This window comes from Phaenicophaeus curvirostris, chromosome 1 (assembly GCF_032191515.1).
Source record: "Phaenicophaeus curvirostris isolate KB17595 chromosome 1, BPBGC_Pcur_1.0, whole genome shotgun sequence".
NCBI classification, from domain to species: Eukaryota; Metazoa; Chordata; class Aves; order Cuculiformes; family Cuculidae; genus Phaenicophaeus; species Phaenicophaeus curvirostris.
Window position 1 is genome coordinate 136,449,148 of NC_091392.1, and position 12,432 is coordinate 136,461,579.

General features: G+C 43.1%; 1 protein-coding gene across 3 annotated transcripts in view; it reads left to right on the forward strand.

Annotated features, from left to right (window-relative positions):
- Window positions 1-4,260: 4,260 nt before the first annotated feature.
- Window positions 4,261-12,432, forward strand: part of PRKX (protein kinase cAMP-dependent X-linked catalytic subunit) — a 53,270-nt gene continuing 45,098 nt past the window's right edge. For 2 of the 3 annotated variants that reach the window (XM_069875735.1, XM_069875744.1), the window contains exon 1: window positions 4,261-4,684. In XM_069875735.1, coding sequence (XP_069731836.1) covers window positions 4,525-4,684 — 160 coding nt within the window. In that variant the 5' untranslated portion in view covers window positions 4,261-4,524. Of the gene's footprint in view, window positions 4,685-10,034; window positions 10,121-12,432 lie in introns of those variants that run through there. The other variant, XM_069875753.1, reaches the window with a different exon arrangement.

Sequence of the window (12,432 nt, forward strand, 5' to 3'; positions counted from 1 at the left end):
GGTGCTGAGGGATATGGTTTAGTGTTTGGTAGGAACGGTTGGACTCGATGATCCGGTGGGTCTCTTCCAACCTGGTTATTCTGTGATTCTGTGATTCTGTGATCTCTTCTTTCTGGTGACTAATGATAGAACCCAAGGGAACGGCAGGAAGATGTGCCAGGGGAGGTTTAGATTGGATATTAGGAAAAGGCTCTTCACTCAGAGAGTGGTGGAGCACTGGAACAGGATCCCCAGGGAAGTAGTCATGGCACCAAGCCTAACAATATTCAACAAGCATTTGGACAATGCACACAGACACATGATATAAATTCTGGGGTTGTCCTATGCAGGGACAGGATTTGGACTCAATGATCCTTCTGAGTCCCTTCCAACTCAGGTCATTGTGTGATTCTGTGATTCTGTGCAATAAAACCCCACAAACAAACAAAAAGGAAGGAATGGGAGGTACATTAGTAATTAGCACCCAAAGAATCACTGAGCTACTGGTGTGGCTGTATATGTGGCAAACTAAAGGTTTGCAAATATACAGACATGAAAGGCAGCATGGAGTTACCAATCTGACACTTGGGACCCTTTTAGACCCCTAAAATTCTGTACTTATAAAGGATTATATGTACACTGAACACTTATTGCATTTGGAATGGAAAAAAACCCCAAACTCTCTCATCTAAAATAATGAATATTGAAAAAACTATTGAAGCTACTGTACTCTATATTAAAACAAAACAAACAAACCCAACCAAATATTTTTGTAATGCATACACCATCTTTGGAAAGAATAATCTGTAACATCTGGTACTTTTAAGCTAAAATAAAAATATAGCAAATCCTTGCTGTAAGTACCTGCAAGGAAAAAGAATGGAGAAGTAAAGGCATTAAATGCTGCTTTAAGGTAAGGGAACCTGGCTGGGGGCATTTACTGGATGTGTGTGGAAAGCAAAAAAGACAACTATGAACTATCAAGGGAAAGGCTAAGATCATCCAAAAAGTACCTGCGACCAAATGTTCAGATATTGTTAAAACAATGGCAAAATTGAAAGACAACTGGAGAACAGGACTGCAGACCTTCCTTTGAAGTGTGGCTAAATTGGGCAAGAAACCATTTCGTATCCACTATTGCAACCCAGTGGCCAGCTCTACTTCCACATGCAATTTATAAAGTTATGAGTTTTGATTCTCAATCTCATCATATTTACAAAGAATGGCATTTTCTTTCCCTGAAATACTGTGAATAATAATCAGTATCTGCAAGATAAATTCTAAATCGATTATACAGAGGTGGTAAAGCATGCTAATAATATGTTGACATTCTAAATATAAACACTGCAATTATATTGCTACAACTACAGCTAGCAAATGCTTTGGATGCCAGTCTAGCAAGGTAAGAAACTAATTTTAATCATAAGAAAAAAGACACTGAATTGACTGGAGCTAATCCTATGCTTACAAACCTTGCTGAATCACTGCCGTCATACAGGCCACTAACTGCTGAAGCATGGCTGTAGGAATCTCTTTAAAGACAGTTTTAAGTTCATGAATGCAAGTCATTTGATCACTAAGTAAAGTTTGTAGCATAAATAGAAATATCATTTGAAAGCAATCAGTACCTTCTGTGAAGTGTTTTACATACTTTCTAACATCAGAATAGTGAATGATTTCTCTTTACAGAAAAAAAGAAAAAGAAAGGGTTCAGGAAGAGTATGGATAGACTGAAGTTAAGGTATTGCCTCTTGAAAATGATCATGATTCTATTATACTCTTTCCTAAAAATCATCTTAACTTGCAATTATTTGTCTAGAAAAGTTGTATTTTTATATACACTGAGATTTCTTCAATGTGTGAACGTTTATTTTTCAAAGTCTTATCTTAAACAAAATTTTCTGTTATTGTTAGGAGAGGTTTGTTGGCTTCCTCATCTTTTAACTAAACAGGAATTAAATTTACAGCCTGACAGAACATTTACAATCTGCAATTTCAGAAATCTTTGAAGTATTCCATTGGAGGCATGAATCACAATAAATATTGTATGCTATGTATTAAGTGTAATACAACATGGAGTTAAGTAAAGCAAAATAGAAGTGCAAAACTAGTATTCCAAAGTGTACAAAAATAAAATTTGAAATTTTGCAGCAAAAGTGATGTCATCTTCCTTGTCTGGTGATTCTGCTCACAGGCTGACAGGAAGCAGAGATGATCTAGCATTTTTCCAAATTAGTCATAACACTTCATGTCAACAACCTAAAAGATTAAAACACACGTTATATGCTCTGAGTATCATGACTACAAATGAGACCAAGGATTTCCTAAATACAGGAAAGAAGTACATAAATTTGTAATTCTCATATATAACTTATGTATTTATACACAATTTTTGGTATAAATACACACAATTATTTCCCATTACTATTGAACCTACTCCACACAGAAACTTGTAGGCCTTGTAGTCTCATGCTTTCACTTTTAATAAAAAGGAGATGCAAAATGCCACCTGTGTGACTCGATTTACATACCAGCTTTATAGACATTCTGCTTGTTGAAGCATAGGGTAGGAGCTGTGAACAGTGTAAAACTGGGACGAAACAAGGCATGGAAAAAATAGGATTTTCTTCCCAATTTTGACATGAAGACTTGTCAGTGATTTGGCTCACACATCAATTTTCCCTGTCTTTCAGCATACTCGTCAACAGTTTCTTGGCCACTGTGGAAGGAGCTATATTTGGTAGTTGACTGCTGCTATGTTAGGTGCTTCCTCAGTTCATTTCGACACAGCCCAGTACACCTGCTGACATCCCCAGTCACCTAAATATTTTACAGGCTCCAGCAGGGAACACGAAGGGGTGTGGCCGTTGCAATATCCACACCTACTTGAAAACAAGGAGCAAAATAATGCATGAGAAACCCTTCGAAACATGTGGGTGAGGGACAGTCAGTAACCCTGAAACCCTCGAATGACTCCCACACATGTTCCCACATGTGGGAAATGACTGACTCTTCCCAGGGATGTCAATGTGAAACCAGGTGGGCCAGGAAGCCACTTTGAAAGCGACCCCCATCAATTTTTGTTTACTTTCCATGGTTTGCGGACAGCACCTTTCCCCCACAGCTGCAGCACCAAGAGAGTGCGGGGGCAGGCGCTCCAGAGTTTGGGGCAGGCAGTAGGGGAGAGCTGTGCTGCTGCTCAGCCGGGATGCAGGGGTGGGGAATCATAGAAATATAGAATAGTTTGAGTCTTAAAGATCATCCAATACCAACCCCCCTGCCATGGGTAGGGACACCTCCCACTGCACTAGGCTGCTCAATGCCCCATCCAACCTGGCCTTGAACACCTCCAGGGAGGGGTCATCCACAGCTTCCTTGGGCAACCTGTTATAGTGCTTCACCATCCTCTGTGCGAAGAATTTCTTCTATATCTAAATCATCCACCCTCCAATTTATAGCCATTCCCACTCGTCCTATCACTACATGCCCTTGTAAAAAGTCCCTCCTCAGCTTTCTTGCAGGCTCCCTTCAGGTATTAGAAGGTTGCTATAAGATCTCACCGGAGCCTTCTCTTCTCCAGGCTGAACAACCTCAGCTCTCTCAGCCTGTCCTCACATGGGAGGTGCTCCAGCCCTCTGATCATCTTTGTAGCCCTCCTCTGGACCCGTTCCAAGAGCTCCATATCCTCCTTAAGTTGAGGATTCCAGAACTGGACACAATACTCCAGATGAGGTCTCACAAGAGAGGAACAGAGGGGCAGAATCGCTTCCCTCGACCTGCTGGCCACGCTTCTTTTGATGCAGCCCAGGACACGTTTGGCCTTCTGGGCTGTGAGTGCATTGCCGGCTCATGTCGAGCCTCTCATCGACCAGCACCCTCAAGTGCTTCTCTGCAGGGCAGCTCTCAATCATATCATCCCTCGCCGTGCACTGAAATCGGGGACTGCCCCGACCCAGGTGCTGGACTTTGCCCTTGGCCTCGCAGAGCCTCACGAGGTTCGCTCAGCCCCGCTTCTCCAGCCTGCCCAGGTCCCTCCGGGTGACATCCCGTCCTGCCGCTGTGGCAGCCGCACCGCTCAGCTTGGTGCCACCCGCAAACTTGCCGAGGGCGCGCTCGCTCCCTCTGTCGCTCCCATGGACGATGACGGCTTTGGGCTGCAGGAGACCCCCGCGCCGGCCGTCCCCGCCCCGAGCGGGCGGCCCGGGCCCCTCCTCCCCGCGGCGGGGCAGGGCGCGCCCCGCGCCTCCCGCCGGCCCCGCCCCCGCCCGGCCCCGCGCGGCTCGGCGCGCCCGGGCTCCCCTCGCCATTGTGTGGCTGCGCCGCGGTCCCCGCTGCGGGCGGCGATGCCGAAGGGCTCCGCGTCCTCTCATCGCAGGCGGGAACGGGCTCCGGCGCCGGGAAGCGGCCACCCCGCCCGCTGAAGAGCGAAACTTCGCGCGCGTGTGTGTGTAGCCCTCCCCCTCCCCCCGCCGCGCCTTTCCCTTCGCCGGCCCCGGCTCGCCCTTCTCCATGCGCTGAGCGGCAGCGGGGCGCCCGCTCGGCCCCATGGACGCCTTCAGCGCCGCCAAGGCCAAAATAGGGGCGAAAAGCGGCGGCGAGGCGGCGGCGGCAGCGACGGGGCTGGCAGCGCCTCCGCCTCCCGGCCCCGCCGCGCCCGACTCCGCCGCCTGCAAGCTGGAGGACCTGGAGACCCTGGCCACCGTGGGTGAGTGCGGGGGGAACAAAGGGGCTGCCCGGGAGCCGCCTCCGCCCGCGGCTCGCGGAGATGACCCGACAGCCGGCTGCCTGCTCGTTTCCCCTTATCCTCCTCCTCCTCCTCCGGTCCTTCCTTGCCGCGGCCGCTGGGCGTTGTGGGCTCCCTCGGAGGCGGCGGCGCTGGGCAGCCGGCACGTGCCGGTGCGGGAGAAACCCCTGCACAGACAGACACCCCTCCCGAGACGGACGGACGGACAGACACCCCCACCCCCCCAAAGAAACAGACGGACAGGCACCCCTGCCCCCCCTCCCCATTCTCTTCTGAGGGACGGACGGACAGACCCTTCTCCTTCCCAGAGGGACGGACGGACAGACACCCCCCACCCTCCTCCTCCCCAGAGGGATGGACAGCCTCGCCCCCCCCCCCCCCCATTCTCTTCAGACAGACGCACGGACAGACAGACACCACCCTCACCCCCCGCCCCCCCCGAGAGACAAACAGACACCCAGACTGACTGACAGACCCCCACACGGACAGACACACGTAGACACACACACACCCCCCCCCCACCCCATAGAGACAGAGGCACACAGACTCACAGCTCCCCCCTCGGATAGTTCCACACGCAGACGGACACACAGCCCCCCCAAGACCCACAGGAATAAACACACAGCCCCCCCGCCAGCTCCTCCCCGTCAGACCCGCACACACAGACCCAGGCACGGGCGCTGGGGAGGGGGCCGGCTGCTATTGAGCCTGCAGGGCTGTCCGAGGTGGCTGTACGGCGCTCAGCCAGGCACCATGCAACCTTCGTGTAGTTGCGAAGCTGTGCCTGGAAGCTGTTGGCATTCTCGGCCCCTGGTTTGGTTGTGCGGGGAGCACAGATGATGCCAGAGGTATCTCCGTCTCTGGCTGCGAGATCCTGGGTTTGATCTGCCCCTGAACGAGCCCGTGACAGGGTTTGGCCTGTCTGTGAGACAGGGACAACAGCCATTGCTGAAGGCTGAGGACCTTCTGGTGTACAACTTGATTTATCTGGTTTAAACTTCATTTACCTGCATCGTGGAAAAAAAAAAAAATCATTTAAATGTAGCTGTGGGGTCAGTGAAGAGGTCAAACATGTTGACCGAATACTGCTATGTATATTTGAAAACCCCAACAGGTTTTTTTGCCCTGAATATTGATACAAAGATGCTTGGCATGGATAGGATTTTGGTAGAAGGCAAGGTTGCATTGGGCATTTACCATACCTCCTAAAAACTGACCTTAACTGGCACTGCTGCAGAGTAAATGTGTGTGTTTATCAATGTATGAAGTGCTATTTTTTAAAAAAAGTTCATTGTGTTCATATCCACTCTGTCTGTGCATTGTGTATGGACATACATTTGTATGGATGCAGATGTTTTCGTACCTGATTTGAAGGCTCTAATGTTGAACTGTATGGATGTTTTGGGTTTTTTTTCTTTATAGGACTATGAAATGATTTATTCCAGTAAATGCTGTAAATCTTAATTTACCCTAGGCTGCCTTCATCTAAAAAGGTGTTATTTAAACACTTTCTTAGTGAAGTGGATGTTTTTAATGGGCCTTTATAAGTGGAGTTGAAAAGGCTAAAGAATGTTGTGGTCACTAAAGACAGCAGTATCTACTGTTGAAGTGCATTGTTTTCTGAGGCAATTTCCTCATTTTGAAAGGTGACAGACATTTTATTGATAAATTAATTGAGATCATTAAGGCACTGCTTTAAAGGTTTGTGATGCTTTTTTTCCCCGCCCTAAGTGATTGGTCCTGTTTGTTACGTCATGACTAGTTGTTGTGGATACAATTGTCATCACAGCGGATTATGACTTCAAGTGAAGCATAGGATGCAGAAAAATAGTAATTTTTGAAGAAGACAAAATAGTCATGGAGATGTTCCTTAGGCGAAGGTGGAAATGTAGATATAATTCTGTTGTCAATTTTAAACAGCGTATCTTTTTAGTGTATTCTTTAAGGGGCTCCTTAGTCATTAAGGAACAAGAATGTTGTGATTCCACAAGGTATAAAGAAAGATTTTTAAAAAGTGAGACGGCTTGATATGATGTCACAGAGAAGGGAACTAAATGTTAAAGGAGCAGATAGCTGCCTGTCAGGGCATTGTCAGAATACTTAAAAAGCAGTCTCTCTTCCTTCTCTGTCTTCCTCAGCTTGAGTTCTTTATTATTCTTTTCTCGCATAGCTCTTTCTGAGTAGATGGCCATTCTTTGTATCTCTTGTGAACTGTGGCATTGGTTGTTCTGTAGGGAGAAGGTAGACAAAATGCAATTCTTGAAAGGTGTAAAAGTGCACAGATAAATACCTATGGCATCACCTTACCAAAGAAGCTGAGCTGGCTTGCTGTAAGTTGTTTTTAACATGAATTTATGACGTGCCTGTGTGTCTGAATCTAAGGCTATGAGATGGGAAGGCATCTAGCTCCTGACCAGGAAGCAATACAGCAGCCCCAAAGTGATACTGAAACTGAACACATTTATACTTGCCTCTGAGTGGCAGAGTTTATAAAAGATGCAGTGCCCTGCTAAATTGTCTGTAGTGCATCTGAGATCTGAGACACTAACTGCATATGATTGGCATATGCCATACCTGCCTACTAACTTGCTATGTTGCATTCCTGAGTTAAATAGGCTGCGAGTTAAATCAGTACAGAATACTGCAGAATAATATACAGATGTGTAGTTTACCTTGCAAAGCTCGTTTTTGCTTCGCTTGAACATTTTTAAATAAGTTAAGTACAATTTAGGTTTATGTCACATGTTCCAAAAGCGGGTGTATCCTGCACGGTTTTTTTTTAGCAGTGGTCTCTGTCAGTTTTACTCCATTCTCCGTTTTGATCTCCCTGTACAAATAGATGAGATTGGCATCAATTTAACTACAGCAATTTAAAGTCATCAGCAGTTTGATTGCTGTGATAAGAATAGCTTTTTTCTTTCTCCTGATGTTCTTGAAAGCTACGAGCCCTATCTGAGATGTTTGGAAATGTTTGTGGAGGGGAGAGAGATGCCTAGAAATTACAGGACAGGAAGTTCTGATGTCTTTTCTCCCAGAATCATTGTTGCTGCTAGACATATCCAGGCATAGAAATGGGATGGCCTTGGAAACTATAAACTTGAGAAGTGGCAAAATGGGGAGGTGAGCTCCATGCTTTTACAGCTGTTTAATGTGTAAGGTAACAAAATAATGTTGGTACCTGTTAGATTGTGGTCATCCTTAACTTTAGGCACCTTCTCTTGGAGAATGGAGTAAAGTTTGTGTAAAAAAAAAAAAAAATAATTGGACGCTGTACCCACTTTGAATATAATAACTACTGTTCTAAATATCCTTCATAGTCTAAGAGGATTGAAATCTCTTTGTTAACTCAAGCAGAATAATGCAGAATGGTTTGCATGTGTTCTCTGATTTCTGTTGGACGCTGTTCCTGGTATAGCAAAGAAGTTGCTGTAAGGGGAGAAAGAGCAAAAGGGGAGAACAGTTTAGCATCATGATTGAGAGGTCATGTATCCCCTCCAAAAGTCCAAGGGCTCAACCTTTGTTTTTTGCATTTGTGGGCCCTTTGGTAAAAGGCATTGATAGCAGAGGCTAGAGTACAGGTATGCTTTTTGAGAAATGTCCTAGTATTTAGTTGGTATACTGAAGTTACGGGTTTGGGGACGGCGCAGGAGTGGGGTGCATACTGGTTTCTGGCTCAAAGAGAGGTTAAACAGGAAGAATGTTTCTTTGAGGGTGCTTCCTGAGAGGTTGAAGATGTGGCTTTGAACCTTTGAGATATATGGATTTTTTTTAACTAGTCTTCTGGTATGAAAGGTCAGCTCTTTTGTCTGGTGCTATTTTTAAGGTGCATGATTGTCCACTTCTGATTTTTAATTAATTTTCCTTTCAGAGGAGGTTGAAATCCAAATGTTTGCTCAGCACACTCAGACCAGGCTGAAGTATTCTGTGAATCTTAGTTGAATTTACATGCTTAGCTCTGTAATGTCTGAGGTAGTTCTGTGCTGCACAGAAGCAAAAATTTATGATCTGTGACCACTGTGTTCACTGAAACTTCCTTGCTGAAAGTTCACGGCCCACCCATGCTTATTTGAATGCATTTCAAACTTCACTGATATGTATGGTGATAGGGAAGGGAGAAAGAGGAGAACTTTAGGAGGAGGAAGATGACAAACTTTCAGGAGAGAGGGAAAGAATGAGATCTGTTTCTTGCCCATTTTTTGAAGTGCAATGAATTCCATAGCAGGCTTTATACATGTAAATTAGGTTTCAATCAATTGAACAGATTCACAAAATATTTTAATAGTAGTATTTTCATGTGAGAAGATTCTTTTAAATAGCTGTTCCCATGAGGTACTTTACACTAAACAAATGCAGAATGAAGAATTGGGCAAACCGGTATTTTAATTTTTATGAGCATGGGAAAATTTTAAAAAGTACATGGGAAAAGTGAGGCACAACATATTTTTAAATACTTGATTTCACTGTGTTCACACACAAAATATGCTAGCCAAATGTATTTCAAATGATATTGTATCGGCAGGACAGTAGATACTGAAGTGTAGTCTAATGCTGAAAGAAGGAATCTGCTCTTGTATGGGATGTTATAGTACTATTTCCCCTGCACATAGCTAAATAAAAATTCTGCACCGGGACAGGTAAGTTCTTTTCTGCTAGCCCTGGTGGTGTGGGGTTTTTTCATTTGTTTGCATGTTTTCCTCACAGGGGTCTAAATTAGCTCTGTTTCTTACCAAGTGGTATTTTGGTTTCACTACCAAGGTCCTCATGTATTTAAAATATTATATTTTAAGGGATATGTGAGCTTTTTTTCCTGTTTTGTCACCTTTTCTTGATACTGAAATGATAAATAATAAGTCATGATTTTACTTGGCAATGTCTTTAAATACCACAAGTTTTGAAAGAAAACATGCTCTGAATGTTGTGACTGTAATGGTGACCTGAATTCACCATTTCATTTGTACATCCTTGAGACTTTAGTCATAAAGCTAAATTACTTGGATTTTGTTTTCACTCTCTGTCTGTCGAATGTCTTTCTTGCTTCATTTTTCCCTCCCACAGGATTGTACTTGTTCGAAAATAAATCCTTAGTATTGTTATATTTGATGTTCTAGGGAGAAAATGACCAGGTGTGACTCAGCTTTCCTCACTTGCTTTTCCTGTTATCCACTGCTGAGGTGAATTTCAGTAGCATAATGTTTATTGCGGAGTAGGTAGCAACAGGTCCTTTCCCATAAGGTGGTTCTCATTAGGTTGAAAAAAAAAATGAATTGAAACAAATACTGTCTTTTATCTTTCAGAAAGGTCAGAGAAGTGAGAGTATTTGGAAGAAATCTGAAAATGTGAAAACTCAAAGTTCACATTTCTGCTTTTTTATCTTCAGTGTTTAAAATCAGTGTTGAGGTAAATGTCTAGTGTTTGCCTGTCAACTGTTTCTTTTGCATTAATCTTCTTTAGCTATCTAAATGATTATGGAAAGAAATACGGTATTCTTTCCCTGCTACTGTACACTTGATGGTATGTTATAGAATGGGCTTTGGCACTCAAATACACTTCTTAAAAGATGTATTATTTAATTCCAGAGATGCCCAGAAGTGCCTGTTGCAATGCAAATATACAAGTAATCTGGAACCCAACTTGTATTAATACTTCAGAAGTAAGAAACATGCAAAACTTCTCACCCATAAAATCAAAAGTACCTAACTCCACAACTTCCCTTGCCAAGTTTCTGCTTAAATAAAACTAATGTTCCAGGTGAAGATACTGTTGAAAAGTTCTTCCATCAAGTGTCTCAGCTACGACTGAAAAAAAAAAAAAAAAATAGAAAACCTGAAGAGAAGTAGAGATTTTAATTGACTTTCTTTCTCCTTCTTCAAAGGTAGGAAATAAGAACTTAAAGTACTGCTGGCTGGCAGCATGTAGTTTCTTAGGCCTTGACTCACCATTTCTGTGTTTAGATTCCTGAGTTTGCATGTCTGGACTGTTTGTAGTGGCCTGGGAGAGCAGCCTTTTGGAGACTGATGTCTTGATGTTTCAGCTTTTACATTATGAAAACTTAGTGAATTGAATCCCAGGCTAAAGCGCCTTTAGTCCTGGATTTGTCCACTTTAAAGGTAATATGAAATATAAAAATATTAGAAGAAAGAGAGAGGTGGTGAAGTTTATATACCGTTTTCCTTTGTTAGGAGAGAAATAGACCTATATACAGCAAAGAAGAGTGAATTTCTATGGAGTAGAAGACGGGAACTTTGTTTACCTTGCGAGGACTTATCTGGGCATAAGCTGTTCTTAACCAAATTAGGTTAAACATTATAATTCCCTTACTGTTGATACTTAGCAGTGTAAAACATCTTCTGTATTAGGTTTTACTACTCAGGAGTAAATTAGCAGATGCCTTTACTTGGGAAAGCATCCTCCCATTCCTCCTCAGTTTTAGGGAGGATTTAGCAGTTTAAAAGATGTTTGTAAGTAAAATTTTGCTGAGTACTGTGTGTTTGTGTGCACCTGGGATATCCAGGTGATAGGAAGAGCAGTTCTCAAAATTAGACTGTATTTTTTTTCTGTCAGCATATATAGGACTTTTAAGTGCAATAACTGGTCAATTAAGCAGTTCTTTGTTTCTGCTAACTAGTCATACAGTATCTACTGCATGTAGCATTTTTTTTTTTACTAGGATTTTTCTTTACTACCTTAAAGAATTGATACTGAGGTGATTTTTCATGAAAGGTCACATAACTGGTATTTGTTAATTTGATTCAGGTGTAATGATTTCTATTTTGTATTTATTGGAGTACTTAAGAGAGACAATTCAAGGCAGAAGAGATATAAACAGCCTTGCAGCCTGTGACTTAAATGTGCATTTGTTTTCCTTTTGTACAATTGGCATTCTTACACTAACTTTGAAAAAGCAATACAGCTCTCAATGCAATACATTATTTTGCCCAGAAAAAGAGACTGTATAATCCATTACATTGTCTAATACAAGAGGAGGCCATGGAGGAGAGCTGCCAAGGTTTAAGGCTTTTTTTGTTGTTTGGGTTATTTTATTTATTTATTTATTTAGACATGACTTTTACATAGGAGGTAATGATTTGTTACCAAAATCATATGAACGGACCATTTAGGGTGCCCACTATGCGGTACTTAAGTTTTGGTATGGTTCTTGATTAAAATGTAGTTTCTTCCACCATTTGTGGAATTCACTTAAGTGTTGTTCTTTTTGTATTGGGGAATATGTGGACTCTGAGTAATCTGAAATATTTACCGTAATGACACTGCCATTATTGTTGAAGGTGTATGGAGCTCTGTGGATTAAAGCAAAATGTCTAGTTAGGATTGCATTTTATGCCTCTTTGGTCGTGCTTCAGTTAGTAAATTAAATGCTCCAGAGTTGTTTGGGTAGATGCTGGAAGTGCTGTCCTTCTGTAGACTCTTCAAAAACAGGCTAAACTGGATATAAGATTTTTTTTTTTCCTTTGCTGATCTACTAATTAGGATCCACTGTAATAATAATATGGATGGTGAATATAAAACCCAAGAGGCTGAGAGCTGACTGTGTTTACGTAAAACTTCTGGGTGCTATAATAGCAGACTCTAGCCACCGGCCCCAAAACAGATGACAGACTTCTAGCCTCCGACCTCTTCCCCCCAGCTTGGTATTGGCTTCTTACAGCTCCTTGGGTCAGGAGATGATAGCCTGTGCAGTTTTAATTTGC